Genomic DNA, 27,845 nt, shown 5'->3' with positions numbered 1-27,845 from the left:
AAAGTGCTGGGATTGTAGGCATGAGCCACCACGCCCAGCCCCTTATCCCAACTTTTAATTCTTACCACCACCAGCCCCTTATCACTTCACACCTGACCACTAACTTCCTGATTACTCTCCCTGTCCCCAAAGTAGTGCTGTAAAACACTAATAACATCATACTGCATTAAAACACCCGATGTCTACCTACTGCCCTTCCACCCTCTGCCTGAGAAGCTTTATTTCCCACATCTTGCTTATGAGAATGCTTTGCTCTAGCCAAACTGGTCACCCCATGGACCCAAACCTGCCTATGTCCTTTCCTACGTCTACCAGAAATGTCTCCATTGCTGAACTAGACTTCCTGAAAGGACTTAGAAACATGTCATTTGAGACTGTCTCTTGTTGGGACTCCTCTGACACTGTGACTACTCAAGACTAAGATGCTGGTGTGTTGTCTCATGGTGTTGAGTCCCTTTGCCTGTGTACATGTCTTATCCCAGCCACATTAGAAATTCTTAGAAAGCGGGAATCATATCTTGATTTATTTCTTCCAAGGCAACAGTTATTTGCTTTGATGGATAGGAAATCTCATCAGACTATTCTGCACTTGATCTTAGCCAAAAGGCCAAGAAGTGATTCATCAGACTATTCTGATATGTTTAATATAACTCTGAATGCAAGTGATTCTCAGCCTTTGGTGCACATCAGAATTCCCTTGGAGCTTTTCTTCCCCAAAATTCACATACCAGACACCCAGACTTGGTGATTCTGTGTTACATCTGAGGTAAGGTCCAGATATTTTTATTGTTTGAACCATCCCAGATGATTCTGATGTACATCAGAGGTTAGGAATTACTGCTACCTAATCCAGAAGGGCACACCGAGACAAAGACAGGTACCAGACCCTAAAGTTTCTAATTTAAGATGATCCCTAAGTCATCTCAGGCGCAGTAGAAAGTCAGGTCCCAGCTCTTTCAGTATCCTCTGGATTTCTCTGAACCTCTTCCCTCATCTGCAAAATGTGGATAACCTGCTTCACAGGATTGTTGTGAAGATCAAAATGAAGTAATACAAATTAAAGCACTTTGTAATCTGTAAAATATAAAAAATGTTACTGCTGCTGTCACTGCTATTAACCTGGACGGGATATGAAATGCAGGCAGAGCCTGTTAAGCGTGGTGCTCATTCAGACTAAAGCCAAGGCTCTAGGGGCCTGAGGTTCCCCAAGACTAAAACATTTCTTTGGTCCTTACCCTGCCTCCATGCATTCCTCCATACTGGAGTGACCCTCAGTTCCTATTTGAGGTTCTCAGAAGGAACTAGGCCTCTGCTGTCCTCAAGCAAAAGTGTCATTCCTGTTGCCTTAGCTATTTCCCCAGACTCCTCTTACTGTGGTAATAATTAGGAATGACTTCCTGCTTGAAATAACTGCATAGCAGCAACACAGAAAGGCCTTGCTCATCAGCAGCAGGACACTGAGGGCAGGAAAAACTACCTGGCAACCAAATCTCTGCTCAGCTTTGAGTGAAGGCAAAGAAGGTATCCTTCGGTCCTACCTCACACTAGCACTTTTCCTACAGATTTGCTGCCCACACCCAGTATTGAAAAACACTTGCAGGTAACCTTAGCAAGGCTTCAGCTTTACAAGTGAGCTAGTCAGATGGTTATTACAATATCCGGCCTAAAATATGGACAAAGGTGGTGAGCCAAGATATTGTGGCTGTTTCTGGCTATAAGAGGCACAGGGGAAATGTATGTTAGATAAGTAAATACTGGACTTTTTCAGACATGTTAATGGTTGATGAAATCACTGGGAGACAGAATATTCGGAACACTCCAGACAGAACTGCAGTGAGCAGCATGACACAGTGATCACGAACATGCACTCCAGACGCAGGCTGCTTCAACTTGAATCTGGGTCCGCCATTCACTAACTGTAACTTAGGCAAGTCATTTCACCTCTTTCTGCCTTAGTTTCATCATCTATAAAGTGGAAGATCATAGCATTTTTGTGACAAATGAGTAAAGTTACGACAGCTCTCAGTGGCTTCTTTCTCACAAACTAACGTACGAGCAGACAGAAGATCACGAAGTTTTATTTCATCACCACTCTTAAGAAGAATCTATGCTAAAATTTCAAAGCTGAGAGATGCTTGAGATCTAGTCCAAACCACTCATTTTATGGACTCGTATGCTATCACGATGCAAAATGATTTAGTACTTTGTTTTCTGTGAGGGTAAGGGAAATAAGGCATGATCAATGAAGTGAAGTGACATATGCCCCAACACAATCTTTGGCCCATCCTCAATGGGCTGGCAGGGGAAGAGGAAGTGTGTGTACAAACTAGGGGGGGCTAAACATCTTGTGTTAACTTGTTAGAGCTAACAATATTCACAAATTATATGTTGTTCGTTGTTTTGCTGATACCAGAAGTACTGTGTGTGGATAGAGAAGCAAATGAAAAATCATGGACCAGGCATGGTGACTCATGCATGTAATCCCAGCACTTGGGGATGCCAAGGCAGGCAGATTGCTTGAGTCCATGAGTTTGAGACCAGCCTGGGCAACGTGACAAGACCCTATCTCTACTAAAAATAGGAAAAGTTTAGCCGGGCATGGTGGTGCACGCCTGTAATCCAGCTGCTTGGGAGGCTGAGGTGGGAGGATTGCCTGAGCCTGGGAGGTTGAGGCTGCAGTGAGCCAAGATTGTGCCACTGTACTCCAGCCTGGGCAACTGGAGTGAGACCGTCTCAAAAAAAGTGTAAACTAACTCTGGAGTATTTAAGTATATGAGAGTAGCTACATGTATTTGTTTTTACAACATTGAGACAATTCTGAACAGTTTCAAATGTTGGGCTTTTAAAACATACCATGTATTCAAATGTTTTTAGAATATTTTCTTTTGAAAATGTGTACCATATGTAATAATACTTGCTGTATTGAATATTTCCATTATTTCTAGCTTTTTTTTTTTTTTTTTTTTTTTTTTTGAGACAGTTTTTCTGTCGCCCTGATCTGGGCTGGAGTGCAGTGGCAGGATATTAGCTCATTGCAACCTCTGCCTCCCGGGTTCAAGCAATTCTCATGCCTCAGCCTTCCAGTAGCTGGGACTACAGGTGCATACCACCATGTCTAGCTAATTTTTTGGTATTTTTTAGTAGACAGGGTTTCGCCATGTTGGCCAGGCTGGTCTCAAACTCCTGAGCTCAGTTGATCTGCCTGCCTTGGCCTCCCAAAGTGTTGAGATTACAGGAATAAGCCACCACGCCTGGCCTGTTTCTAGGTTTTGGTTTTTTTTTTTTTTTTAAGACATTCTCACTCTGTTGCCCAGCCTGGAGTACAGTGGCATGATCTCGGCTCACTGCAACCTCCATCTCCCAGGTTTAAGCTATTCTGCCTCAGCCTCCCAAGCTAGGATTACAGGCACGTGCCACCATGCCTGGCTAATTTTTGTATTTTTGGTAGAGATGGGGTTTCGCCATGCTGGCCAGGCTGGTCTTGAACTCCTGACCTCAAGTGATCTGCCCGCCTTGGCCTCCCAAAGTGCTGGGATTACAGGTGTGAGCCACAGTGCCTGACCCTGTTTCTAGCTTTTTTATATTGAACTCTTCTGTAATATACATCTGGAAATAAATCTTCATGAGTATCTCAATTTTTATATACTATAAATTCTAAAAAGCAGAACTTCTAGCCAAATTATTTTTTTTAAGAGACAGGGTCTTGCCCCATCACCCAGGGCTACAGTGCAGTGGTGAGATCATAGCTCACTGTAGCCTTGAACTCCGGGTCTCATGCAATTTTCCTGCCTCAGCCTCCCAAGTAGCAGGGACTATAGACGCATGCCACTATGCACAGCTAATTTTTAAATTTTTTCTGTAGAGATGAGGTCTCACTATGTTGCTCCAGCAGGTTTTTTTTTTTTTTTTTTTGAGATGGAGTCTTTTTCTGTCGCCCAGGCTGGAGTGCAATGGTGCAATCTTGGCTCACTGCAACCTCCACATCCCAGGCTCAAGTGATTCTCCTGCCTCAGCCTCTTGAGTAGCTGGGACTACAGGCATGTGCCACCACGCCCAGCTAAGTTTTGTATTTTTAGTAGAGACGGGGTTTTACCATATTGGCCAGGCTGGTCTTGAACTCCTGACCTCAGGTGATCCACCTGCCTTGGCCTCCCAAAGTGCTGGGATTACAGGTGTAAGCCACCATCATGCCCAGCATAAATTTTCTGGGGAAGAGAGGGTCTCTGTCAGCCAGGCTAGAGTGCAGTGGTGCTATTATAGTTCACTGCAGCCTCAACCTCCTGGGCTCCTCAGCTTCCCAGTTAGCTGGGAGGTACATGTCAACAAGCCCAGCTAATTTTTAAAAATTATTGCAGGCTGGCCACAGTGGCTTATACCCGTAATCCCAGCACTTTGGGAGGCCAAGGCCAGGGGATCACTTGAGGTCAGGAGTTCGAGACCAGCCTGGCCAATGTGGTGAAACCTCGTCTCTAAAAATACAAAAAGTAGCCAGGCCTGGTGATGGGCGCCTGTAATCTCAGCTACTTTGGAGGCTGAGGCAGGAGAATCACTTGAACCTGTGAGGCAAAGGTTGCAGTAAGCCAAGATCATACCACTGCACTCCAGCCTGGGAGACAGAGAGAGACTCTGTCTTAAAAAAAAAAAAAAAAAAAAAAAAAAAAAAAAAAAAAAAATTATTGCAGGGATGGGGTCTCCCTGTGTTGCCCAGACTGGTCTCGAATTCGTGGGCTCAAGTGATCCTCTTGCCTTGGTGTTCTAAAGTCTGGAATTACAGGTAAGAGCCACCATACCCAGCCAGCCTAAATATTTTAAAGTCTGAACAAATATTACCAGATTGCCTACCAAGAAAGTTACAACAATTTCTGTTACCACCAACAGCATATTAAAATGCAAATTTCACCCACCCATGGCCAAACCTAGGCATTACCTTTGCAATGAAAACCAAATCAAAACAAGACTTTACTAAACTAAGTGGTGAAATTTTACTTTCTCAGTTTTATCATGAGACTTAACATTTTTCACTTTACTAGGGATTTTTGTATGTTTCGTGATGTGTGCAAATCCTTACTCATTTTACTGGGATATTTGTCTTTTTCTTATTTTGTGTCCCTTTGTTTTGCAAATATTGTTGCAAATGTTCTTTCATAGTGTATTTACCTTTTAAAATTTGGTTATGATGTTGGCATTTTTTTTAAAATTTAATTAATACAAAGTCCTGAAGATAGTGTTAATATTTTATGTGGTTAAATATGTCTGTATTTTCTTTCTTGGTTCTGTACATTTAATAATTAGCACTCTTGGCTGGGCACAGTGGCTCATGCCTATAATCCCAGCACTTTGGGAGGCCGAGGCGGGTGGATCATGAGGTCAAGAGATGGAGACCGGCCGGGCGCGGTGGCTCAAGCCTGTAATCCCAGCACTTTGGGAGGCCGAGATGGGCGGATCACGAGGTCAGGAGATCGAGGCCATCCTGGCTAACACGGTGAAACCCTGTCTCTACTAAAAAGTACAAAAAACTAGCCGGGCGAGGTGGCGGCGCCTGTAGTCCCAGCTACTTGGGAGGCTGAGGCAGGAGAATGGCGTAAACCCAGGAGGCGGAGCTTGCGGTGAGCAGAGATCTGGCCACTGCACTCCAGCCTGGGTGACAGAGCCAGACTCCGTCTCAAAAAAAAAAAAAAGAGATGGAGACCATCCTGGCCAACATGGTGAAACCTCGTCTCTACTAAAAATGCAAAAACTAGCTGGGTGTGGTGGCGCGTACCTGTAGTCCCAGCTACTACTAGGAAGGCTGAGGCAGGAGAATAACTTGAACCCAGGAGGCAGAGGTTGCAGTGAGCTGAGATCGCACCACTGCACTCCAGCCTGACAACAGAGCGAGACTTCCTCTCAAAACAAAACAAAACAAAATTAGTACTCTCTCCATCCTGAGATTAGGATAGTCACTTTTATTATATTTTTAGTTGTGCTCTTTTTTTTTTTTGAGACAGGGTTATGACACTGGAGTGCAGTGTCATGATCATTGCTCACTGCAGCCTTGACCGACCTCTGATGCTCAGTTGATCCTCCTGCCTCAGCCTCCCGAATAGCTGGGACTAGAGGCGTACACCAGCACACCCAGCTAACTTTTGTATTTTTTGTAGAAACAAGGTTTTGTCATGTTGCCCAGGCTGTTCTTGAACTCCTGGACTCAAGCGATCTGACCACCTTGGCCTCCCAAAGTTTTTCTGGGATTGCAGGTGTGAGCCATCACACCTGGCCTGATTTTGCTTTTACTTTTGTTTATTGGTTTTATTATTTTTGGAGACAGAGTCTCACTCTGTCACCCAGGCTGGAGTGCAATGGAGCAATCTAGTCTCACTGCAACCTCTGCCTCCTGGGTTCAAGTGATTCTCATGCCTCAGCCTCCCAAGGAGTTTAGATTACAGGTATGCACCACCACGCCCAGCTAGTTTTTGTATTTTTATTTTTTATCTTTTTTTTTTTGAGTCAGAGTCTCACTGTGTCACCCAGGCTGGAGTGCAGTGGTAAAATCTCAGCTCATTACAACCTCTGCCACCTGGGTTCAAGCAATTCTACTGCCTCAGCCCCCCAAGTAGTAATCCCAGAGTAGCTGGGATTACAGGCATGCACCACCACACCTGATTTTCAGTAGAGACAGGGTTTCACCATGTGGGCCAGGCTCATCTCAACTCCTGACCCTCAAGTGACCTGCTCACCTTGGCCTCCCAAAGTACTCAGATTACAGGTATGAGCCACGGTGCTCGGCCTAAGTTTTGTATTTTTAGTAGAGATGGGGTTTCACCATGTTGGCCAGGCTGGTCTCAACTCCTGACCTCAAGTGATCTGCCCACCTCGGCCTCCCAAAGTGCTGGGATTACAGGTGTGAGCCACCACACCTGGCCTGTTGATTATTTTTATTTTTTAAATTTTTATTTTTTTCTCTTCTTTGGTGTTGAAACTGATTTTTTGTGTTTTTGTTTTGAGTCAAGCTCTGGCTCTATTGCCCAGGCTGGAGTGCGATGGTGTGATCTCAGCTCACTGCATCCTCTGCCTCCTGGGCTCCCTCCCACCTCAGCCTCCTGAGTAGTTGGGACTACAGGTGCACACCACCACACCAGGATAATTTTTCTATTTTTTTGTAGAGACAGGGTTTCTCCACGTTGCCCAGGTTGGTCCCAAACTTGTGAGCTCAGGCAATCCACCCACCTCGGCCTCCCAAAGTGCTGGGATTACAGGTGTGAGCCACCGCACCTGGCCTTTTTTTTTTTTTTTAAGAGGCATGGTTTCGTGCTGTCACCCAGGCTGGAATGTAGTGGCATGATCACATGCCTGCAACTCCTAGGCTCAAGCTGTTCCTCTCACCTCAGCCTCTGCCGTAGCTGGGATTATAAATGTGAGCCACTGTACCCAACTCTTGAGCTTTTACTTTTTACAACGAAATCTTTTTTTTTTTTTTTTTTTGAGTTGGAGTCTTGCTCTGTCGCCCAGGCTGAAGTGCAGTGGTGCGATCTTGGCTCACTGCAACCTCCGCCTCCTGGGTTCAAGCAATTCTCCTGCCTCAGCCTCTTGAGTAGCTGGGACTAAATGCACATGCCACCATTCCCAGCTAATTTTTGTATTTTCAGTAGAGATGGGGTTTCACCATTTTGGCCAGGCTGGTCTTGAACTCCTGACCTCATGATCCGACCGCCTTGGCCTCTTAAAGTGCTGGGATTATAGGCGTGAGCCACTGTGCCTATTCTTTATACTGAAGTCATTAAAGTATACTATAAAGTGAGGCTCTAACTTAACTTTTTCCAAATGGCTAACCAATTGCTAGAGAATAATTTATTGTGTAAATCTTAATTTATTCATTGCTTTTTCTCCAGAGTATCTATTCTATTATGCACACCTCTTTTTTTGTTTGTTAGTTTTTTGAGACAGGGTCTCTCTCCTGTTGCCCAGGCTGGAGTACAGTGGTGCGATCTTGGCTCACTGCAGCCTCGACTTCCCAGGCTCAAGTGATCCTCCTACCTTAGCCTCCCGAGTATCTGGGACTACAGGCATGCACCACCATGCCCAGCCAATTCTTTGTATTTTTAGTAGAGATGAGGTCTTGCCATGTTGCCCAGGCTGGCCTTGAGCTCCTGGGTTCAAGCAATCCACCTGCCTCAGCCTCCCAAAGTGCTAAGATTACAGGTGTGAGCCACCATGCCTGACCTCACAGATCTCTTTATATACCCCAGTACTACACAGTTTGAAATATTATTGCATTATAAGCATTCTATATCTATATCTGTTTTGCTCACCATTGATTGTATCCCTGGAACCTAGCATAATACATGGAACTGAGCAGGCGCTGAATAAGTGTATTCTTTTCCAGAAAGCTTTCTCCAAGAGAAAAATATAATCTTTATCACCTGCTGGTCAACTATACTGCTTGTGAACAAAGTGAATCTGATGTTTCCTTAAAAATAGCAAAAAGCAGTTACTGTTTTCTAATATTCTTGAGTCTGCTTCTCTTCCTCATAAGGCCTGGTGTCCTCATTCTGAACTTCAAGGGTTGCAATCCAGATTTGGAAGTGAATAAGCTGAAGGAGATGGGGCTCAATGTTACTGAACCCAGTGCATCCCCAGAAATTAAATCTCCAATTCCTGACATTAGCTTTGTTTCCACCTGTTATTTGGCCTCATTCACCATAGAAGGCCCAGTTCAAATACTACTTCCTAGAAGAGACTTTCTTGTTCTCTCTCAACCTCCTTACTATCCTCTGTTACACCACTTATCCTATCATATGTGATCTATTTGTAGATTTCCCTATTAAACTGGTAGGTCCTTGCCGGGCACAGTGGCTCATGCCTGTAATCCCAGCACTTTTGGAGGCCAAGGCGAGCAGATCACCTGAGGTCAGGAGTTCGAGATCAGCTGACCAACATGGAAAAACCCTGTCTCTATTAAAAATACAAAAAAAGTAGCTGGGTGTGGTGGCGCATGCCTGTAATCCCAGCTACTCGAGAGGCTAAGCCAGGAGAATTGCTTGAACCTGGGAGGCAGAGGTTGCATTGAGCCATTGCACTCCAACCTGGGCGACAAGAGCGAAACTCTGTCTCAAACAAAACAAAACAACTGGTAGGTCTTTAAGATTAGAGGCTGCATCTGTTCTTCCAAGATCTGGTACCTGGTTAAGTTTCAGTAAATGTTTATTGAATTAAATGTACCCCATCACCTAGTGATGGGGGAGTAAAAGAAGCTCTGCTTAAATGAGAGCTCCAGTGATTTATATCTGTATCAGTGAATAATAGAATCCCAGGGCTAAAAGGAACCCTAAAAGTCATCTTGTGCAACCCCTTTTACAATGCTGAATCCCCTGCAGAACACCCGTGTGTCAAGGAGTTATCCAGACTCCATTTGAACTTAGTGATTGGGAAGTTTATTACCTCTAGAATTAGCTTGTTTCATAAGCTCAGGGTTTAAGCTTTACATAAACTTCAGGTTAGCAAAAATGTATCTTCCATTAGCTTCCATCCAGAACAAGTCTATTAATCCCTCCTTCATGTGACAGCCATTCATATATTTCAAGATGGGTCATGTTTCCCATGTCTTCTCTTTTTCAGGAAAAACATCTCCAGTCTTCCCAATCTGACTCACATAATGTGGCTTTGACTTCTTTCTCCATACTCCATGGGTAGCCTGACCATTGCAGAGCTAGGCAGGACTGTTGTCCACCTTGTCCTTCAGCCTATACTATATTTACACTAGTTCACACAGCTCAAGGTATAGTCATTATGAGTGGCTTCAACATATTGTTGACTAAACTCCCTTAATCTTTTTTATACAAGCTGTTACTAAGCAGACTACTTCATCCCACATCCTGAGGCCATGTAATTGGAACTTTTAAAACTCATTGAAGTATTGGTGTATTCTATTAAATTTCATTTTGTTAGATTTGACCACTGCATCAAGAACTCTAGGAATCCTGGCTCTGCCATCCATTGTGATCACTAACTTTCCCTGTTTTGTGTCCCCTGCAAATATGGTGAGCAAGCAATTCAGTGACAAATGCCAAATGGACCAAAACCTTGTGACAAGCCATCAGAGCCCTCCTCCCACATCCATTCCATCACTGCCTCTGCACTTTACCAGTACCCAGCTTGTGTTTGTGTGCTATTCCTGCTTTTACCATGCAAAATCAGGCTAGTGTTCTACCTGATAACTTACTTCCAAACTGGAAGGCCGTGTCTTCATCAGTTCATCCCAGAGTCGGCGCCAGATGGCCTGAGTGGAGAGGCCTGTAAGGAGAAATATCACACTTGGCTGCTTGCTGGCCACCATGAGTAAAGTACATCAACCTTTAATGTTGTCCTCCGGGTTCACAGGAGCAATATGGCAGAGTGATTAAGAACACTGGCTCTAAAGACAGATTGCCTGGGTGTGAATATCAGCAAACTACACTCCAGCTATGTGACTTTGGGCAAGTTACTTAATTTCTCTGTGGTTCGGTTTCCTCATCTGTAAAATGTTAATAACAGTTATTTCATAGGGTTGTTGAAAGGATTAGAGTAAATGAGTTTTTCTAGGTAAAGTGCCTCGGACAGTGCTTGACACATTAGGGTTCAATGTTAGCTGTTAACAGATGTGTCTAATGAGGGGAGGAAGCTTGGTAAAATAGAGAAACTAAGATTCGGAAGATCTGGGTTGTTCTGGCTTTGCTATTAATTGTGGTGTGCCTGTGTCTCACTTTTATCAGTATAATAAAGATCATATACTTGGCTTTGTGTTTCACAGGACACTGAGGAATGAGGAAGAAAAATAGGTGTGAAGGTACTTTTTGAAAAGCATGAAGTTCTAAGGCCAGGTGCGGTGGCTCAAGCCTGTAATCTCAACACTTTGGGAGGCCGAGGCAGGTGGATCACGAGGTCAGGAGATTGAGACCGTCCTGGCTAACACGTTGAAACTCCGTCCCTACTAAAAATACAAAAAAAATTAGCCGGGCGTGGTGGTAGGCGCCTGTAGTCCCAGCTACTACTACTGAGGCAGGAGAATGGTGTGAACCCAGGAGGCGGAGCTTGCCATGAGCCAAGATTGCACCACTGCACTCCACCCTGGGCAACAGAGCAAGACTCCGTATTAAAAAAAAAAAAAAAGCATGAAGTTCTAGCAGGTATCAGGTGTAATATTTACCTGAAGAACATTATGGTGCCTTGCTCATAATCACTGACTGAGAAAGAGACAGAAAGATACTCACCTTTCTTGAGGGCAGTTTCCTCAATCCTCTCCAAGTAATATATATTGAGCAGAGGTAGGATGCTTTGAAGTATTGGGCCTGGGAGGGCTACAAAAATCAAAACAAAAGTTTACTTTTCCTCCCCTCCCCCTCCCACTCAAGAGGGTTCCAAGCATTATTTATTCTACTGGAAAGGAAAATGGAAGGGTAGACTTCTCACTTGACAAATGGAGCCTCTAGAAGCTAATCTAGATCTGTTCCAAACTCTAGTCCACTTATCTTCAGCCACTCAGTTGGAAGCTGGAATTTCAGGGGCCAGGGTGAGATCATCCCGCAAAACAAGCTGACATGCTAAATGAGCTTGACATGCTTTTTAGGAGCTGGTCAGTTCACTTCTGCCCAAGCAAAATGAACCATTTGGCATTGAAAAGGACCTACTGAATATGTGTGATAAAAGGTCTTTCATAATCTGCCCTGCTAGTATCAGCTCCCTGCTTTGCCTCTTACATTTCAGCCACATTTAACTACTTTTTCGTTTACCTAACATGCTGCTTTCTGCCCCTGTACCTTTGTCATGCTGTTCTTTCCAACAGGAATGTCCTTTGTCATGCTGTTCTAATAGGAATGTCATTGCCACTTTCAGTATATCAACTACTCATCTTTCAAGTATCACATGCCCTTTATTAAGTCTTTCCTGAATTCCCTTCCCATTCTTCCAGATTAACCACTACCATCCTTTGGGCTACTGCTATATCCTGAATTAGTACTTTCCTATGAAGAAGAGAAACAATTCATGTCTCTAAAGTCAATATATCTTTTTTTTTTTTTTTTTTTGAGACGGAGTCTCGCTTTGTCGCCCAGGCTGCAGTGGCACGATCTCGGCTCACTGCAAGCTCCGCCTCCCGGGTTCATGCCATTCTCCCGCCTCAGCCTCCTGGGTAGCTGGGACTACAGGCGCGCACCACCACGCCCGGCTGATTTTTTGTATTTTTAGTAGAGACGGGGTTTCACTGTGTTAGCCAGGATGGCCTTGATCTCCTGACCTCGTGACCCGCCTGCCTCGGCCTCCCAAAGTGCTGGGATTACAGGCGTGAGCCACTGCACCCGGCTAAAAGTCAATATATCTTAATACCAACCTGCTCTTGCCAACTTCTCTAGTTCTAAGAGCCGTTATAGTATAGTGTCTAAAGGGTTTGGCCTCTAGGAAAAATCTGGGTGAAATCCTAACTATTTAGTTAAATGTGAATCCTTGGACAAATTATTTAAGCCTCTTTAAGCCTTTGTTTCTTCAACTGGAAAAAAATGGAGGCCACGCACAGTGGCTCACACCTGTAATCCCAGCACTTTGGGAGTCTAAGACAAGAGGATCGCTTAAGCTCAGGAGTTCGAGGCTACAGTGAGCTATGCTTACACCACTGTACTTGAGCCCAAGTGATAGAGTGAGAACCCATCTCAAAACAAAACAAAAATTAGCAGAGTGTGATGGTGTGCACCTGTGGTCACAGCTACTTGGGAAGCTAAGGTGGGAGGATGGCTGGAGCCCAGGAGGTCGAGGCTGCAGCGAGCTGTGCTTAGACCACTGCACTCCAGCCTGGGTGACAGAGCAAGACCCTGCCTCAAAAAATAAAAAATAGGTGGGATGCAATGGCTCACACCTGTAATCCCAGCACTTTGGGAGGCCAAGGCGGGCAGATCACTTGAGGTCAGGAGTTTGATACCAGCCTGACCAACATGGTGAAACCCCGTCTCTACTGAAAATACAAAAATTAGCCAGGTGTAATGATGCATGCCTGTAATCCCAGCTACGTGGGAGGCTGAGGCACGAGAATCGCTTGAACTCAGGAGGTAGAGATTGCAGTGAGCTGAGATGGCGCCATTGCACTCCAGCCTGGGCGACAGAGCAAGACTCTGTCTCAAAAATAAAATAAAGTGGAGATAACAGTAATTAACTCATGATATTGTTGGGAAGATCATGCTTATAATCTGTTTAAAATAATGCCCAGCCATAATAAGCTCACTAAATGTTGGTTGTTATTTTTATCCTGTCAGTGGCATCTCTGTCCAATCAAGAACAAGTCAAACTCACACCTGTAATCCCTGTAATCTTTGGAGGTCGAGGTGGGGGACATTGCTTAAGCCCAGGAGTTTGAGACCAGCCTGGGCAACATGGGAAACCCCCGTCTCTACCAAAAATACAGAGAAAATTAGCCGGGTGTTGTGGGGCACACCTGTGGTCCCAGCTTCTTGGGAGGCTGAGGTGGGAGAATTGCTTGAGCCCAGAAGATAGAGGTGGCAGTGAGCTGGTATCATGCCACTGCACTCCAGCCTGGGTAACAGAGTGAGACCCCATCTCAAAGAAAAAGAACAAGTCTAAGATCTTGGAGTATACCGAAACTTCCGCCCCAGGGTCTCTTTTTATTTTTATTTACAGAATTACTGAATCTTGACATCAAGAATCTAGTATAATTCTTTGTACATTGTAGGTCCTCAATGTACCTGCTGAATGAAAGTGTTAATTCCCTATGCTTTTACACACGAATGTAGTCCACATCACCTTTCATCTGGTCTATTACAACAGCTTAACTGCTCTGCTTCGCTTCAGTCTCTATCCAGTCCCTCTTCATCCTGCTCTTGGTGATGACATTTCCCTCTTCAAAACCCTTGGAGGTCTCTCTGCTGCATTCATGATAAAGTCCAAACTCCACATCCTGGTATTCAAGGTATAATATACCTTATTCTACTTAAGTTTCCTCATTGTACCCTTTTCTGCTGCCTCTATACCTCTGCTGCCCCAACTCCTTACACAAAGCGATGCTAGTTCACTACCTCCAGGAAGACTTTCCTGGCTGTTAGCCCACACTGAGACCTTCCTCCAAAATAGTAATGCTTAGCAGGCCTCTTCCTTGGCTATTCTCCTAAAAGGCCTCACTTGATTCAGCTTTTTCTGGTCTAGGCCCACAGGAGCTCTTCCTCCCCTGTCTCCTCTCAACCTCGCTGGGGGCTCAGCCAGTAATGGGATGGTGGTATGTACAGCAGTGATGGGGGAGGGAGAAGGGGAAATGGAGATTCAGTAAACTGTCAATTGTTTTGGGGGGAAGAAGCAACAGGGGAAGAAGTTCCTCAGAGCCCCTCCAACCTGCTCTCCTCTAGTTAGCCATCCCTTCTCACAGCCACAGGAATTCTCATCCCCTGTTACCCACAAACTCCTCTCTTCCTTTCTCCATTCTTCTTAAGCTGGGATTTTCCTGGCTTCTTTCTAGCCTGCACCTTTAATGCTGCTGCTTCCCAACCTGGGCCTCCACACCCAGTCATCTTCCTTTTTAGCCAGTCTTAGCATCCCAGAAGCTCCAGGCAGACAAGCCAGACCCTGTCTGCCTTCTTCCCCATGCCCTAGGACTTTTCTGAGCTCCCTGCTCAGCTCAGAACGGAGACTTTCCTCATGTTCGCCATGGGTGGGCCTGCCCCTTGTCTTCTCAGCCTCTGGCTGGCCTGGAGCCTCCAGTGTCCCCTACACCGGCCCGACTTCTAACAGCCTCTTCCACCACCACTATGCAGGACACTCAGGCCTCACCGTACTGGGCTCCACTCCCACAGCCAAGGCCCTCCCCGACCACCCTCCAGCTTATCCCGGAGCTGCAGCGCCCCCAAACTCCAGGGCCTTTTCCCCACACCCCCTCCTCATGGCATAACTCAAACCCCCCACCCTGCAACCTCAAGTCCTCAAAGTCCTCACTCTTGTCCTGACCAGGGCCTTCCTCCTGCAAAGACGCCACGGCCACCCGCAAGGCCTCCTGGTGGAACCTCCCCCGCGCCGCCTCCAGGCCCGGGCCCTGTTCTCCTGCCACCCTCCCCGGCAGGCCTCGGCCGGGCCTGCCACCTCCTCGCCCAACTCCAGCCCCGGCCTCCGGACCCCACCCTCACACCAGCAGCCTCGCAGGCCCGAGGCCTCCCCTATCCCCAGGGCGGCCAGGCCTGCTTGGCAGAGCCTCGCTTTCCCTCTTTCACTAGCCCCACGTCGCGGACCCGTTTCCTTCGTCAGTGGCCAGGCCGTGGCCGGCGGTCCCCAACCCACAGCCCCGCCTCCCAGCCCAACTGGCCGGTTCGCCCTCCCCGGCTGTTCATCCCGGCGCCCCAGGCCGCCCTCCACCCAGGCCCGGCCCTTTGGTCCCGGCCGCCCTCAGGCCTGAGGCCCCCGTTCACTCCCATTCAGCCCAAGGCCTCTTGGCGGCGCCGCGCCCCCTGCCACGGCAGCCCGGCAGTCCGGGATCCCCGGGCCGTCGCCCCGCTTGGGGCCTCCTTGGCCCTTCCCGCCTGTCCATCATTCGAGCCTCCCTCGCTTGTTGAAGCCGCTCCGGGCCCCCCTCCACTCGCTCTCCGGCCCCTCCTCGCCGCTCGAGCCGATCCGAGTGGCCTCCGGCGCTCCCTGTCCTGCGGGTCGCTCGGTCGCTCAGTCAGTTTGGCACCCGAGACCCCGGTTGTCGGTTCGCTCCCGTCAGCCCTGGGCCGTCAGACAGGCCGCGGCGCCCCGAGCCTTTCGGCCTCTCCCCCTGCCCCATTCCCTCGCTCTCAAATCCGCTGTCCTCCCCTCCGCCCATCGGCTTGGCCTCCGGAGTCTCGACCCCTGTGGCGTGTCAGGCAGATACTGGGGGTCCCGTTCCATCAGTCAGGTTCGGTGGCCCCGGGCCTGGCCTCCTGGCCTTAGGCCGGGCCTCCTAACCTCGGCCCCTGCCCCAGGGCAGCCGGGCCATCACTGCCCACCGGTTCGACATCCGAGACTCCCCTGCCCGGCCCAGCCGAGTGTCAGTTCGCGGCCCACAGCTCCGGCCCGCCAGTCCAGCCTCAGTCGCCCGGGCCCAGCCTCCTTCGCTCCAGACCGGGCCTCCTGGCCTCGCCCCCCGCGCCCCCGAGCCAGGCCGCGGTGCGGGTCAGCCTGCCCATTAGGTCTCCGTTTTTACTCTGTCCAGCCCTGTCAGTCACAAAATTCATGCTCCGATCCTACGATCCGGCTTTCAGTGCCCCAGGCTGGGCCTTGCCCCGGGCCTCCCGGCCTCGCCCCCCGCGCCCCCCGGCCGCTGGGCCGCCCCCTGCTCTTAGCCAGAGATAGCCCCTCACCCCGCGACTTACCCCACACCCCGCTCTCCAGAACCCCCATATGGGCGCTCACCGCCCGCCCGCACAGCTCGAACAGGGCGGGGGGAGCGTTGGGGCCCGAGGCCGAGCTCTTCGCTGGCGCCGCCTCCCGGGACGTGGCCTCCATGGTCGTTGCCGCCGCTACCTCACAGAACCAGCAACTCCGGGCGCGCCAGGCCTCGGGCGCCGCCATCTTGGGGAGGTGCGCGAGCCCGAGAGTGTCGCCCGCAGACCGCCATCTTGAAAAGGTCAGCAGTTAGGACGGCTCCATAATCGATATGGGGAAGAATGTGAATTATGCTAAAGGAATTTCGAATAAATTAGCATACTTTCCAAGTCTCTTAGGACCTACTATTTTAGATGAACTCCTAGATCAATTATACTTGGGTCTGGTGGGACTAAGGGGATGTTTCTTGCAAAGTCTCCTCAGGTGCAAACATCAGCTACCCCTAGCCCCTGCCTGTGGCCGGTAGTACATGCCAATCTGAGCATGTGTTCGCGACCACGATGAGTATGCCGCACTTCCGGCCAGATCGCCGGATTTCCGCTGAGTGACCCTTACAAGTCCTTCTTGATCCTGAAGTGGATTAGGTGCCGCTGTTGCTGCTCTTGTTGAATCTAGAACCGTAGCCAGACATGGGACTGGAGGACGAGCGAAAGATGCTTACCGAGTCCGGAGATCCTGAGGAGGTAAGGCAAGGCGATCCACTCGACCCTCTTCTCTGTCCTGAAGCCCAAGACCTAGCCCGCCAAAACACGCACGGGGCCCTCTTAGACCCCAGTTTACCCTCTAGGATTTGCAGGGTCGGGAGCTCTAGTTCCCTCGACCTTTCCCCAGAATTCGTCCGGTGACTTTGGACAGATAGATGACTAGTTTTTCTCTGGGCCTCGGCTTCTCCATTCTGTGAATGTAGTGAAGGTTTGAGAGCGAAAATGTTTTGTGGACTAAAGTCTTGTAAAAATATGACCTATGTTTGCAGTCAGTCAGATGTTCTGAAACCCGCGTTTCACAGGTTTGGGGAGCAAACAGACCACCTTGCCCCAGCTCAGGTTAGGAATCCCTACCATATCTATTGGGGAGGCTCGGAAGACCTGGCCTTGTGATTTCCTTTTCTTTGAGGAAGGTGTGTGTCTTTGGGGACAGTGAAGAAATGTACGATGTTATTCTGTGATGGAAGAGGGAGCTCTTTCCTAGGGAAAGAGTGCTGCTATGATAAGTATTTATTGACTGCTTGCTATTCCAAGTGCTTTACATGCACTAATTAATTTCTTTTTTCTTTTTTCTTTTCTTTTTTTTTTTTTTTGAGATGGAGTCTCGCTTTGTCGCCCAGGCTGGAGTGCAGTGGCGCGATCTCGGCTCGCTGCAACCTCCGCCTCCCTGGTTCAGGCGATTCTCCTGCCTCAGCCTCCCAAGTAGCTGGGTAGCTGGGACTACAGGTGCCCACCACCACGCCCGGCTAATTTTTGTGTTTTTAGTAGAGACGGGGGTTTCACCATGTTGGCCAGGCTGGTCTCGAGCTCCTGACCTCGTGAACCGCCCACCTCGGCCTCCCAAAGTCCTGGGATTACAGGCGTGAGCCACCGCGCCCGGCCCTAATTCATTTCATCTACACATTATTCCTATGAAGTAAGTGTTAGGTACTATTAGTGCCATTTTTACAGATGAGGAAACAAGCGCAGAGGTTAAATATCTTTTCTAAGGTCACACAGCTAACATATTGGTGCAGCCAGGAATTGCAGCCAAGCAGCGCGGTTCTAGAACCGGGACTCTTACCCATTATGCGACACAGCCACTATTTGTTTCTAATCTCATTTCCTGCCTGTTCTCTGGTCACTTCGGGGCAGCCGTTCTGGGCTGTGGGTTCAGAATAATTGGAGACTTATATATCCCTTAATTTTTCTCGTCTTATTATTTCTAAAAAGAAATAGAGCCTGAGGCCGGGCGCAGTGGCTCACGCCTGTAATCCCAGCACTTTGGGAGGACAGCCGAGGCAGGCGCGTTGCCTGAGTTCAGGAGTTGGACCAGCCTGGGTAACGTGGTCAAACCCCGTCTCTACAAAAAACACAAAAATTAGCCGGGCATGGTGGTGAACGCCTGTGGTCTCAACTGCTCAGGAGTTTGAGCCCAGGAAGTTCAGGCTGCAGTGAGCCGTGATTGTGTCACTGCACTCCAGCCAGGCAACGCAGGTGAGACCCTGTCTCAGAAAAAGAGGAAAGAAAAGAAAGAAATGGAGCCTGCCTCAGATAGGCAGAAAGGTCAGCAGGATCCACCGCTGCAGTAGATGAGAAAAGAAAGTAAATAAGCAGTCACTTTTAAGCTAGGGTATTCTGGCCGGGCTCGGTGGCTCAGACCTGTAATCCCAGCACTTTGGGAGGCCAAGGCAGGCGGATCACGAGATCAGGAGATCCAGACCATCCTGGCTAACACAGTGAAACCGCGTCTCTACTAAAAATACAAAAAATTAGCCGGGCGTGGTGGCGGGTGCCTGTAGTCCCAGCTACTTGGGAGGCTGAGGCAGGAGAATGGCATGAACCGGAGAGGCAGAGCTTGCAATGAGCCGAGATCGTGCCACTGCAGCCTGGGTGACAGAGCAAGACACCGTCTCAAAAAATAATAATAATAATAAAATAAACTAGGGTATTCTATGAGGGACCCATAATTCTTTTTTTTTTTTTTTTCGTAGTCTAGAAAACAATGGGTTTTCCTCCTAACTTGGTTTGGGATGTAAGGACTAAATTTAGCTATTTGTAGCAATACTGGGACAAATATTTTAGATTGTATAGGCCCCATGTGAACATCTGGCAGCTTGAATCTGTATCAGAAGATGTCTAATTACTGTTTATTATCTCTAAACTGGGATTACTTCCTTAAGGGACTGTTGTGATTAATTAAATCATATTAGATATGAAGGTGCTTTGTAAACTGGAGAGTATTAAGCACACTTAGGTTCTTGTTTAATGAAAGTGAGATGGTGTCTCTGTCTTGAAATGAACCTGGGATTCCTTTTAACCAAGTATGGTAAGGTGACAGACCTGCAGTCAACTGCCTTTGAAAGAAGAGTTTATTATTACTTAAAGTTCCCGAAAGAGGGATATACCACACAAAAAAATGCAGGGCTGTATGCGGAAGTGTCCGAGCTAGTCAGGAGGCAGAAGGTGTGAGGGGAAGGAAGCATGGCTCAGCACCTTAGTTTCTATGGGAAGGAGTTGGTGGGCAGGGTAGGTACACTTGCTCAAATTTAGGATTGGATGGTTTGAATAATTTCGTTGGGCTCTGGCTTATAGGGCTGGTTCCTAGTTGTCCTATATTTGTCCCTGGGGTGATTTAGAGAAGGGGAAACAGGAGCTTAGTGTATGAAACTTAGATAAAGGAGGCAGGGCCAGGCCGAGTGGCTAATGCCTATAATCCCACCACTTTGGGAGGCCGAGGTAGGAGGATTGATTGAGCCCAAGAGTTTGAGAGCAGCCTAGGCAACAAAATGAGACCCTGTCTCTACTAAAAAAAAATGTTTAAGTTAGCCGGGCATGTGGTGTGTGCTTATAGTCCTAACTACTTAGAAGGTTGAGGCAGGAGGATCACTGGAGCCCAGGAGTTTGTGGCTGCAGTGAGCTATGATGGCACTACTGCACTACAGCCTGGGTGACAGAGCAAGACCCTGTCTCTTAAACAAAACAAAAGATAAAGGAGGCAGTTGGCTACAAGCGCTTTGGATAGTTAGGTTGCATATGAAAGGTATGCTCGCAGGCAAGTTTGCTGTCTAAAAATTAGCTAGCCCTGGAAGAGCAGAATTAGCTCCAGGATTAGCAAGGCCTCTAAAATGTAAAAACATCATAGAACACAGAAAACAAAATAACATCATTAATAGCAGTGTCAATGTCTATCTTCAGTAATTACATCAGTATGATCAGGAATAAATATGTCATAAAATTGCTGCTAACATTAATTTTGTTTTCCTTTTGTAGGAGGAAGAGGAAGAGGAGGAATTAGTGGTAAGAACTGTCTCAGGTTTGGAAACATCTCAGTAAAAGCAGGGTTTGAGCCTCATGAAACTCTAAGGGCATTTTAACGACTCTTTACTTGATACCTTGTAGATAATGGGGGTGGAATAAGCTTTGATACTTCCCGTGCATTGTTTGGGGTGTGAGCCCACACCGTGTTTGGGGTGTGAGCCTTGGAAGCTAAGTCTATTCTGGGTTTGGGGCTTCTTCAGTTGTGGTCAGGGAGCAGACGGCATCTTGAGGGCCTGGCACTCAATCATCTGCTATTTGTGGTTTAATAAAGAACTTTGGGCCAGGCATCGTGGCTCATGCCTGTAATCCCAGCACTTTGGGAGGCCGAGGCAGGCGGATTGCCTGAGGTCGGGAGTTCAAGACCAAACCTGAACAATGTGGAGAAACCCCGTCTCTACTAAAAATGCAAAATTAGCTGGGCGTGGTGGCGCATGCCTGTAATCCCAGCTACTCGAGAGGCTGAGGCAGGAGAATTGTTTGAACCCAGGAGGCGAAGGTTGCGGTGAGCCAAGATCGTGCCATTGCACTCCAGCCTGGGCAACAAAAGCGAAATTCCATCTTAAAAAAAAAAAAAAAGAACTCTGAGGGAACCTTTGTTAGATAGTCCTTCTCTATATTAGCATTGCCTTTCTAGCTGGGCAGCTGGGGTGCATAGGCCTGGTTCTCAGACAAGGGGATTTGAAATTTCAGATGTGACATATTCCAAAATGCCATGTTAACAAGTAAGGCCTCCTATAGATCTATTTCAAGTTTGGCCAGGTTTCCTTTACCACCTTGTTTTTCAGATAGGACTGAGGCTTTCAGTGCATACTGGCAACCTTGGAAGGCAGGAATGTGAAACTTTTCCCTACTACTTAGCATCAGAATTGAATGGGAGACCGCATTCTGCCATTTCTGGCGGCAGTGTGGCTCTGCCAGCTGGCCTTCTGCACGGTAATTCAGAGGCAGCACCTTGGTTTGGTGGTTGTGTTAATCAAAGCATATGTGTTTGGTGGGTCTCCGCTAAAAATCCCCATTTTGTTGTTTTTCTATTTCTACATCAGGATCCCCTAACAACAGTGAGAGAGCAATGCGAGCAGTTGGAGAAATGTGTAAAGGCCCGGGAGCGGCTAGAGCTCTGTGATGAGCGTGTATCCTCTCGATCACGTACAGAAGAGGATTGCACGGAGGAGCTCTTAGACTTCTTGCATGCAAGGGACCATTGCGTAAGTCCGTCTGAAGTCAGGAAGGGGAAAGGTTGCAATGGTCAGGGAAAACTTGGTGCTGACAATCTTTCCATGCTAGGGGAAGGCCCATCAGTGAGTATTTACTCTGGGCCCAATATATGTGATGTACAGTGCTGAGCATTTTATGTAAATAACCTATTTTATTTTTTTGAGACAGGGTCTCACTATGTTGCCCAGGCTGAAGTACAGTGGCATGATCATAACTCAGTGCCAACCTTGAACTCCTGGGCCTAAGTGATCCTGCCTTGGCCTCCCAAGTAGCTGGGACTATAGGTGCATGCCATCATGGGAGGCTAATTTTTTATTTTTTAATTTTTTCTAGTGATGGGGCCTTGTTATGTTGCCCAGGCTGGTCTCAAACTCCTGGGCTCAAGTAATCCTCCCATTTTGGCCCTCCAAAGTGCTGGGATTATAGGCATGAGCCATTGTGCCTGGCCTGTAAATAATCTTGCCTAATCCTTACTACTTCCACTGGAGATAGGTATCATTATCCCATTTCACAGATAGAAACTGAGGCTCAGAGAAAAAAAATAAACATCCCAACATGCACTGCTAAACAGTGGGGAAGCTGGATTTTATACTCTTCAATAACAGACTGTTCTTTAAAAATAATTTGTATTGGCCAGGCGCGATGGCTCACACCTGTAATCCCAGCACTTTGGGAGGCCGAGGCGGGTGGATCACGAAGTCAGGAGATCGAGACCATCCTGTGAATGGTGAAACCCCGTCTCTACTTAAAATACAAAAAATTAGCCAGGCGTGGTGGCGGGCGCCTGTAGTCCCAGCTACTTGGGAGGCTGAGGCGGGAGAATGGCGTGAACCTGGGAGGTGGAGCTTGCAGTGAGCCGAGGTTGTACCAAAAAATAATAATAATGATTTGTATCCTCAAATGTGTCTAATATATAGTAGTTGGTCCAAAAGGTTGCTTTTTTTTTTTTTTTTTTTTGGAGGCGCAGTCTGGCTCTGCTGCCCAGGCTGGAGTGCAGTGGCACGACCTCGGCTCACTGCAAGCTCCACTTCCCAGGTTCACACCATTCTGTTGCCTTAGCCTCCCAAGTAGCTGCGACCACAGGCGCCCGCCACCATGCCCAGCTAATTTTTTTTTTTTTGTATTTTTAGTAGAGACGGGGTTTCACGGCGTTAGCCAGGATGGTCTCAATCTCCCGATCCCATGATCCACAGCACCCAGCCTTTCTTTCTTTTTTTTTTTTTTTTGAGATAAGGTCTTGCTCTGTCACCCAGGCTGGAATGCAGTGGCACGATCATAGCTCAGTACAGCCTCTACCTCCTGGTTCAAGCAATTATTCTGCCTTAGCCCCGGAGTTGCCAGGACTATAGGCACATGCTACCATGCCTTGGTAATTTTTTTTTTTTTTTTTTAATTTGAGACTGATTCTCACTTTGTCACCCAGGCTGGAGTACAGTGGTGCAGTCTCAGCTGACTGCAACCTCTACCTCCCAGGTTCAAGTGATTCTCCTGCTTCAGCCTCCCGAGTAACTGGGATTAAAGATGCACGCCACCACACCCAGCTAATTTTTTGTTTGTTTGTTTGTTTGTATTTTTAGTAGAGACAGGGTTTCACCATGTTGGCCAGGCTGGTCTCAAACTCCTGACCCCCAGTGATCCACCTGCCTCAGCCTCCCAAAGTGCTGAGATTACAGGCGTGAGCCACCACACCTGGCCCATGCCTGGGTAATTTTTGTACTTTTTGTAGCGATGGGGTTTTGCTGTATTGCCCAGGTTGGTCTAGAACTCCTGGGTTCACATGTGCCACTCATCTCAGCTTCCCAAAGTGTTGGGATTACAGGTGTGAGATACCACACCTGGCCTCAAGGGGTTGTTTTTTAAAAGTAAACTTATCAGGCAGGGCATGGTGGCTGACGCTTATGATCCTAGCACTTTTGGAAGGCCAAGGCAGGAGGATCCCTTGACCCCAGGAGTTCAAGACTAGCCTGGGCAACACAGGAGAACCCTGTCTCTATTTTTAAAAAATCAAAAGTAATAAAAGTAAACTTCTGCTTGACTCTTACATATAACACAGTAAGGTATTTTACATAAATTATACGTAAGCAAAGTTTTATGTGGTTGCTTCTATTAAAACTAATTGGATGGCCCATAAACATATGAAAAGATATTCAACATCATTAGCCATCAGGGATACTACCATAACACTTTATACCCACTGCCCACTAGGATGGCTATAATAAAAAAGATAACGAGTGTTGAAGAGGATGTGGGAAAGTTGGAAACCTCATATGCTGTCAGTAAAGGTGTAAATTGGTACAGCCGCTGTGGAAAACATCTGGCACTTCTTCAAAAGGCTAAGCATACAGTTAATGTATGACACAGCAATTCCACTCGAAGATATATACCCAAGAGAAATGAAAACATATGTTCACATAAACACCTGTACACAAATGTTCATAGAAGCATTGTTTTTATACTACCCAAAAAGTGGAAACACCATAAATGTCCATCAGCTAGGCTGGGCACGGTGGCTCATGCCTGTAATCCCAGAACTTTAGGAGCTCAAGGCAGGTGGATCACCTGAGCCCAGGAGTTTAAGACCAGCCTGGGCAACATGGTAAAACCCTGTCTCTACAAAAAATATATATATAAAAAGATAACCGGGCATGCTGGCTCACACCTGTAGTCCTAACAACTTGGGAGGCTGAGGTGGGAGGATCACCTGAGCCTGGGGAAGTCAAGGCTTCAGTGAGCCATGATCACGCCACTGCACTCCAGCCTGGGTGACAGAATGAGACCCTGTCTCAAAAAAAAAAAAATCAAGTTCTTTTCTCAAAATATTAAACATAGAATTATGTACTATATGATCTAGCAATTTCACTTCTAGGTATATACCCAGTAGTATTGAGAGTAGGCTTAAACAGATATTTCCATATTCATATTCACAATAGCCAAAAGGTAGAAACAACCCAAGTGTCCCTCCATGGATGAAAAGGTTTTTTTAAAATGTGCTCTGTATATACAATGGGATATTATGCAGCCTTAAAATAGAAGGGGGCCTGGCGCGGTGGCTCTTGCTTGTAATCCCAACACCTTGGGAGCCCGAGGCGGGCGGATCATGAGGTCAGGAGATCAAGACCATCCTGGCTAACACAGTAAAACCCTGTCTCTACTAAAAATACAAAAAATTTAGCCAGGTGTAGTGGCAGATGCCTGTAGTCCTAGCTACTTGGGAGGCTGAGGTAGGAGAATGGTGTGAACCCGGGAGGCAGAGCTTGCAGCGAGCCGAGATCGTGCCACTGCACTCCAGCCTAGGTGACAAAGCGAGACTCCGTCTCAAAAAAAAAAGAAGGGGCTGGGCACAGCAGCTCACGCCTGTAATCCCAGCACTTTGGGAGGCCGAGGCAGGTGGATCACCTGCTGTCAAGAGTTCAAGACCAGCCTGGATAACATGGCGAAATCCTGTCTCTACTAAAAAATATAAAAATTAGCTGGGTGTGGTGGTGGGCACCTGTAATCCCAGCTGCTCAGGAGGCTGAGGCAGGAGAATTGCTTGAACCTAGGAGGCGGAGGTTGTAGGGAGCTGAGATCGCGCCATTACACTCCAGCCTGGGTGACAGAGCAAAGCTCTGTCTCAAAAAAAAAAAAAAAAAAAAGCAACAAAAAAAAACAAAACTGGGGCAGGATTTCTTGATTCCTAGATTTTCACCAAAATTTAGGTTTGTTAAGAATTTAAGGTAATATGCAATTCTGTATATAAAATATGCCAAAAGATGGTGCTCTTATTAAATTTTTTCTTTTGGCCAATTTGGGTGTTATTTAAAGAGAAATTTAAAATAAGAAACCGGTCCAGGTGCAGTGGTTCACACATGTAATCCCAGTACTTTGGGAGGCCAAGGCGGAGGATCAGTTGAGCACAGGACTTTGAGACCAGTCTGGGCAACATAGGGAGGGCCCATCTCTTAAAAAAAAAAAAAAAAAAAAAAAAATGAGCAGGGCATGGTGGCACATGTCTGTGGACCCAGTTACTCATGAGGCTGAGGTGAGAGGATTGCTTGAGCCTGGGAGGTTGAGGCTGCAGTGAGCTATGATTGTATCACTATACTCCAGTTTGGGCAACAAACCTTGTCTCAAAAAAGAAAAAAGAAACCAGTAAGTAGGGGAAAGAGATATAAAGAAAGACATAGGCCGGGCACAGTGACTCTCATCTTTAATCCCAACACTTTGGGAGGCCAAGACAGTAGATCACCTGAGGTCAGGAGTTCGAGACCAGCCTGACCAATATGATGAAACCCCGTCTCTACTAAAAACACAAAAATTAGCTGGGCTTGGTGGTATATGCATCTGTAATCCCAGCTACTCGGGAGGCTGAAACAGGAGAATTGCTTGAACCCAGGAGGCGGAGGCTGCAGTGAGCCAAAGTTGCGCCATTGCACACCACCCTGGGCAACAAGAGCAAAACTCAAAAAAAAGTCTCAAAAAAAAAGAAGGGAAACTGACACATGCTGCAACATTGATGAACCTTAGAGACATTATACTAAGTGTCAGGGAGGACAAACGTTGTATCGTTCCACTTCTGTGAGGTACCTAGAATAGTAGTCACATTCATAGAGACAGAAAGTAGAATGGTAGTAATCAGGAGCTAAGGGGAGAAAGGAAGTGGAGAGTTACTGTTTAATGGATATAGTTTTGATTTAGTAAGATGAAAAAGTTCCCAAGATTGGAAGTTCTAGAGATTGTAGGAGACTGTATGGTTGTAGAACAATGGGAATGTACTTAACTGCCACAGAAGTGTACAGTTAAAAATGATTAAAGTGGGGCCGTGTACAGTGGCTCACACCTGCAATCCCCACACTTTGGGAGGCCAAGGCAGGCACATCACTTGAGGTCAGGAGTTTGAGACCACCTGGGACAACATGGTGAAACCTTGTGTCTACTAAAAATACAGAAATTTAGCTGAGTGGTGGCACATGCCTGTAATGCCAGCTACTCAGGAGTCTGAGGCAGGAGAATCGCTTGAACCTGGGAGGCAGAGGTTGCAGTGAGCCAAGATTGTACCACTGCACTCCAGCCTAGGGGACAGAGCAAGACTCTGCCTCAAAAAAAAAAAAAAAAAAAAAAAAGATTAAAGTAGAAAAAAGAAAAAATTACTAAAGTGGTAAATTTTATGTTATGTGTATTTTACCACAATTTTTAACGAAAGAAATTAAGTACTGAACATGCTACAATATGGATAAACTTAGCAAACATGCTAAATGCTAAGGGAAAAAAGCCAGTCACAAAGTGAAAAATATCATATGATACGATTTATATGAAATGTTCAAAATAAGCAAGTCATGATCTGTTCCCTTAATTAATATCCCCTCCTATTGATTTTCCCCCTCCCACTGTGTGGTCATTCTAAAAACATTTACATATATTTATGAGCCAAGCACTGGTTTAGGATCTGGGAGTAAGATAGACATAGTTCCTTCATTCACTGAGTTTATGAGCCAGCATAGGAAACAGAAGTAGAACAAGTGCTAAACTTTGGTAAGTCTCAGGTATAACTTTCTCAGGGTACTATTAACTGAACCCCTCTGCCCCGCCCTGCCTCCCATTTATTTTCCTCCTAGCATTTCCCATTATCAGAGGTTACCTTATTTATGTGTTCATTTTGACTCATTACCCTGTAAGTTTCTTAAGTGACAGATGTATCTTGTTACAGTTATAACTCACTCAGCACTTAGAACACTACCTGGCATATAGAAGATGTCCTGTGAATATGTGTTGAATTAATATGTAATGTTAATATCACTGATGGGGAGGTACGGGTTTCTGTGGAAAAATAGGGACAGATTTGTGTGTGGATAGGGGTTTATTGAGAGAAGGCTTGCAGGAAATGACATGTATAAGATCTAAATTCTAAAGGAAGAATAAAAGATGAAACAAGTAGGGAGTTCACTAGGACTCAAGTGCTGCGTGCATATGTGAGAAGGGGAGTTGTGAGAAGAGAGGCAGTAGTTTCAGGTCTTGAGGGACCTTGTAAGCCATGACATTAAAGCTGCCAATTGATTACCTCCTTTTCTTTCCCCTATCTAGGTGGCCCACAAACTCTTTAACAACTTGAAATAAATGTGTGGACTTATTCACCCCAGCCTTCATCTTCTGGGCATCAGAATATTTCCTTATGGTTTTGGATATACCATTTGTTTCTTATTTGTGTAACTGTAAGTTCACATGAACCTCATGGATTTTGGCTTAGGCTGATAGCTTCTATGTAATTCGCAGTGATTCCATCTTAATAAAAGTTCTGTGATCTGCAAA

The 27,845-nt window shown here is 46.7% G+C and overlaps 2 protein-coding genes across 3 annotated transcripts in view; one reads left to right on the top strand and one right to left on the bottom strand.

Annotated features, from left to right (window-relative positions):
- The window catches only part of LRRC41 (leucine rich repeat containing 41), a 25,843-nt gene extending 9,022 nt beyond the window's left edge, over positions 1–16,821 (bottom strand). Inside the window, exons 1-3 of the mRNA XM_007978905.3 lie at positions 16,329–16,821; positions 11,226–11,312; positions 10,199–10,269 (exon numbers count right to left, since the gene is read on the bottom strand). Coding sequence (XP_007977096.1) covers positions 10,199–10,269; positions 11,226–11,312; positions 16,329–16,527 — 357 coding nt within the window. The 5' untranslated portion in view covers positions 16,528–16,821. The remainder of the gene's footprint in view (positions 1–10,198; positions 10,270–11,225; positions 11,313–16,328) is intronic.
- Positions 16,809–27,845, top strand: UQCRH (ubiquinol-cytochrome c reductase hinge protein). 2 transcript variants are annotated; one of them, XM_073007342.1, is made up of 5 exons: positions 16,873–17,024; positions 20,298–20,324; positions 21,131–21,278; positions 21,389–21,550; positions 27,621–27,845. In XM_073007342.1, exons 3-5 carry the CDS (start codon positions 21,216–21,218, stop codon positions 27,651–27,653), a joined length of 258 nt encoding a protein of 85 aa, XP_072863443.1. In that variant the 5' UTR covers positions 16,873–17,024; positions 20,298–20,324; positions 21,131–21,215; the 3' UTR covers positions 27,654–27,845. The 2 variants fall into 2 exon arrangements, with proteins under 2 accessions (XP_072863442.1, XP_072863443.1); XM_073007341.1 differs by lacking the exon at positions 21,131–21,278 and having other exon boundaries at positions 16,809–17,024.

The sequence above is a fragment of the Chlorocebus sabaeus genome, chromosome 20 (genome assembly GCF_047675955.1).
Source record: "Chlorocebus sabaeus isolate Y175 chromosome 20, mChlSab1.0.hap1, whole genome shotgun sequence".
Lineage (NCBI taxonomy): Eukaryota > Metazoa > Chordata > Mammalia > Primates > Cercopithecidae > Chlorocebus > Chlorocebus sabaeus.
Note: the sequence above shows the minus strand (reverse complement) of the source record. Positions and strands in the feature narration are given on the sequence as shown.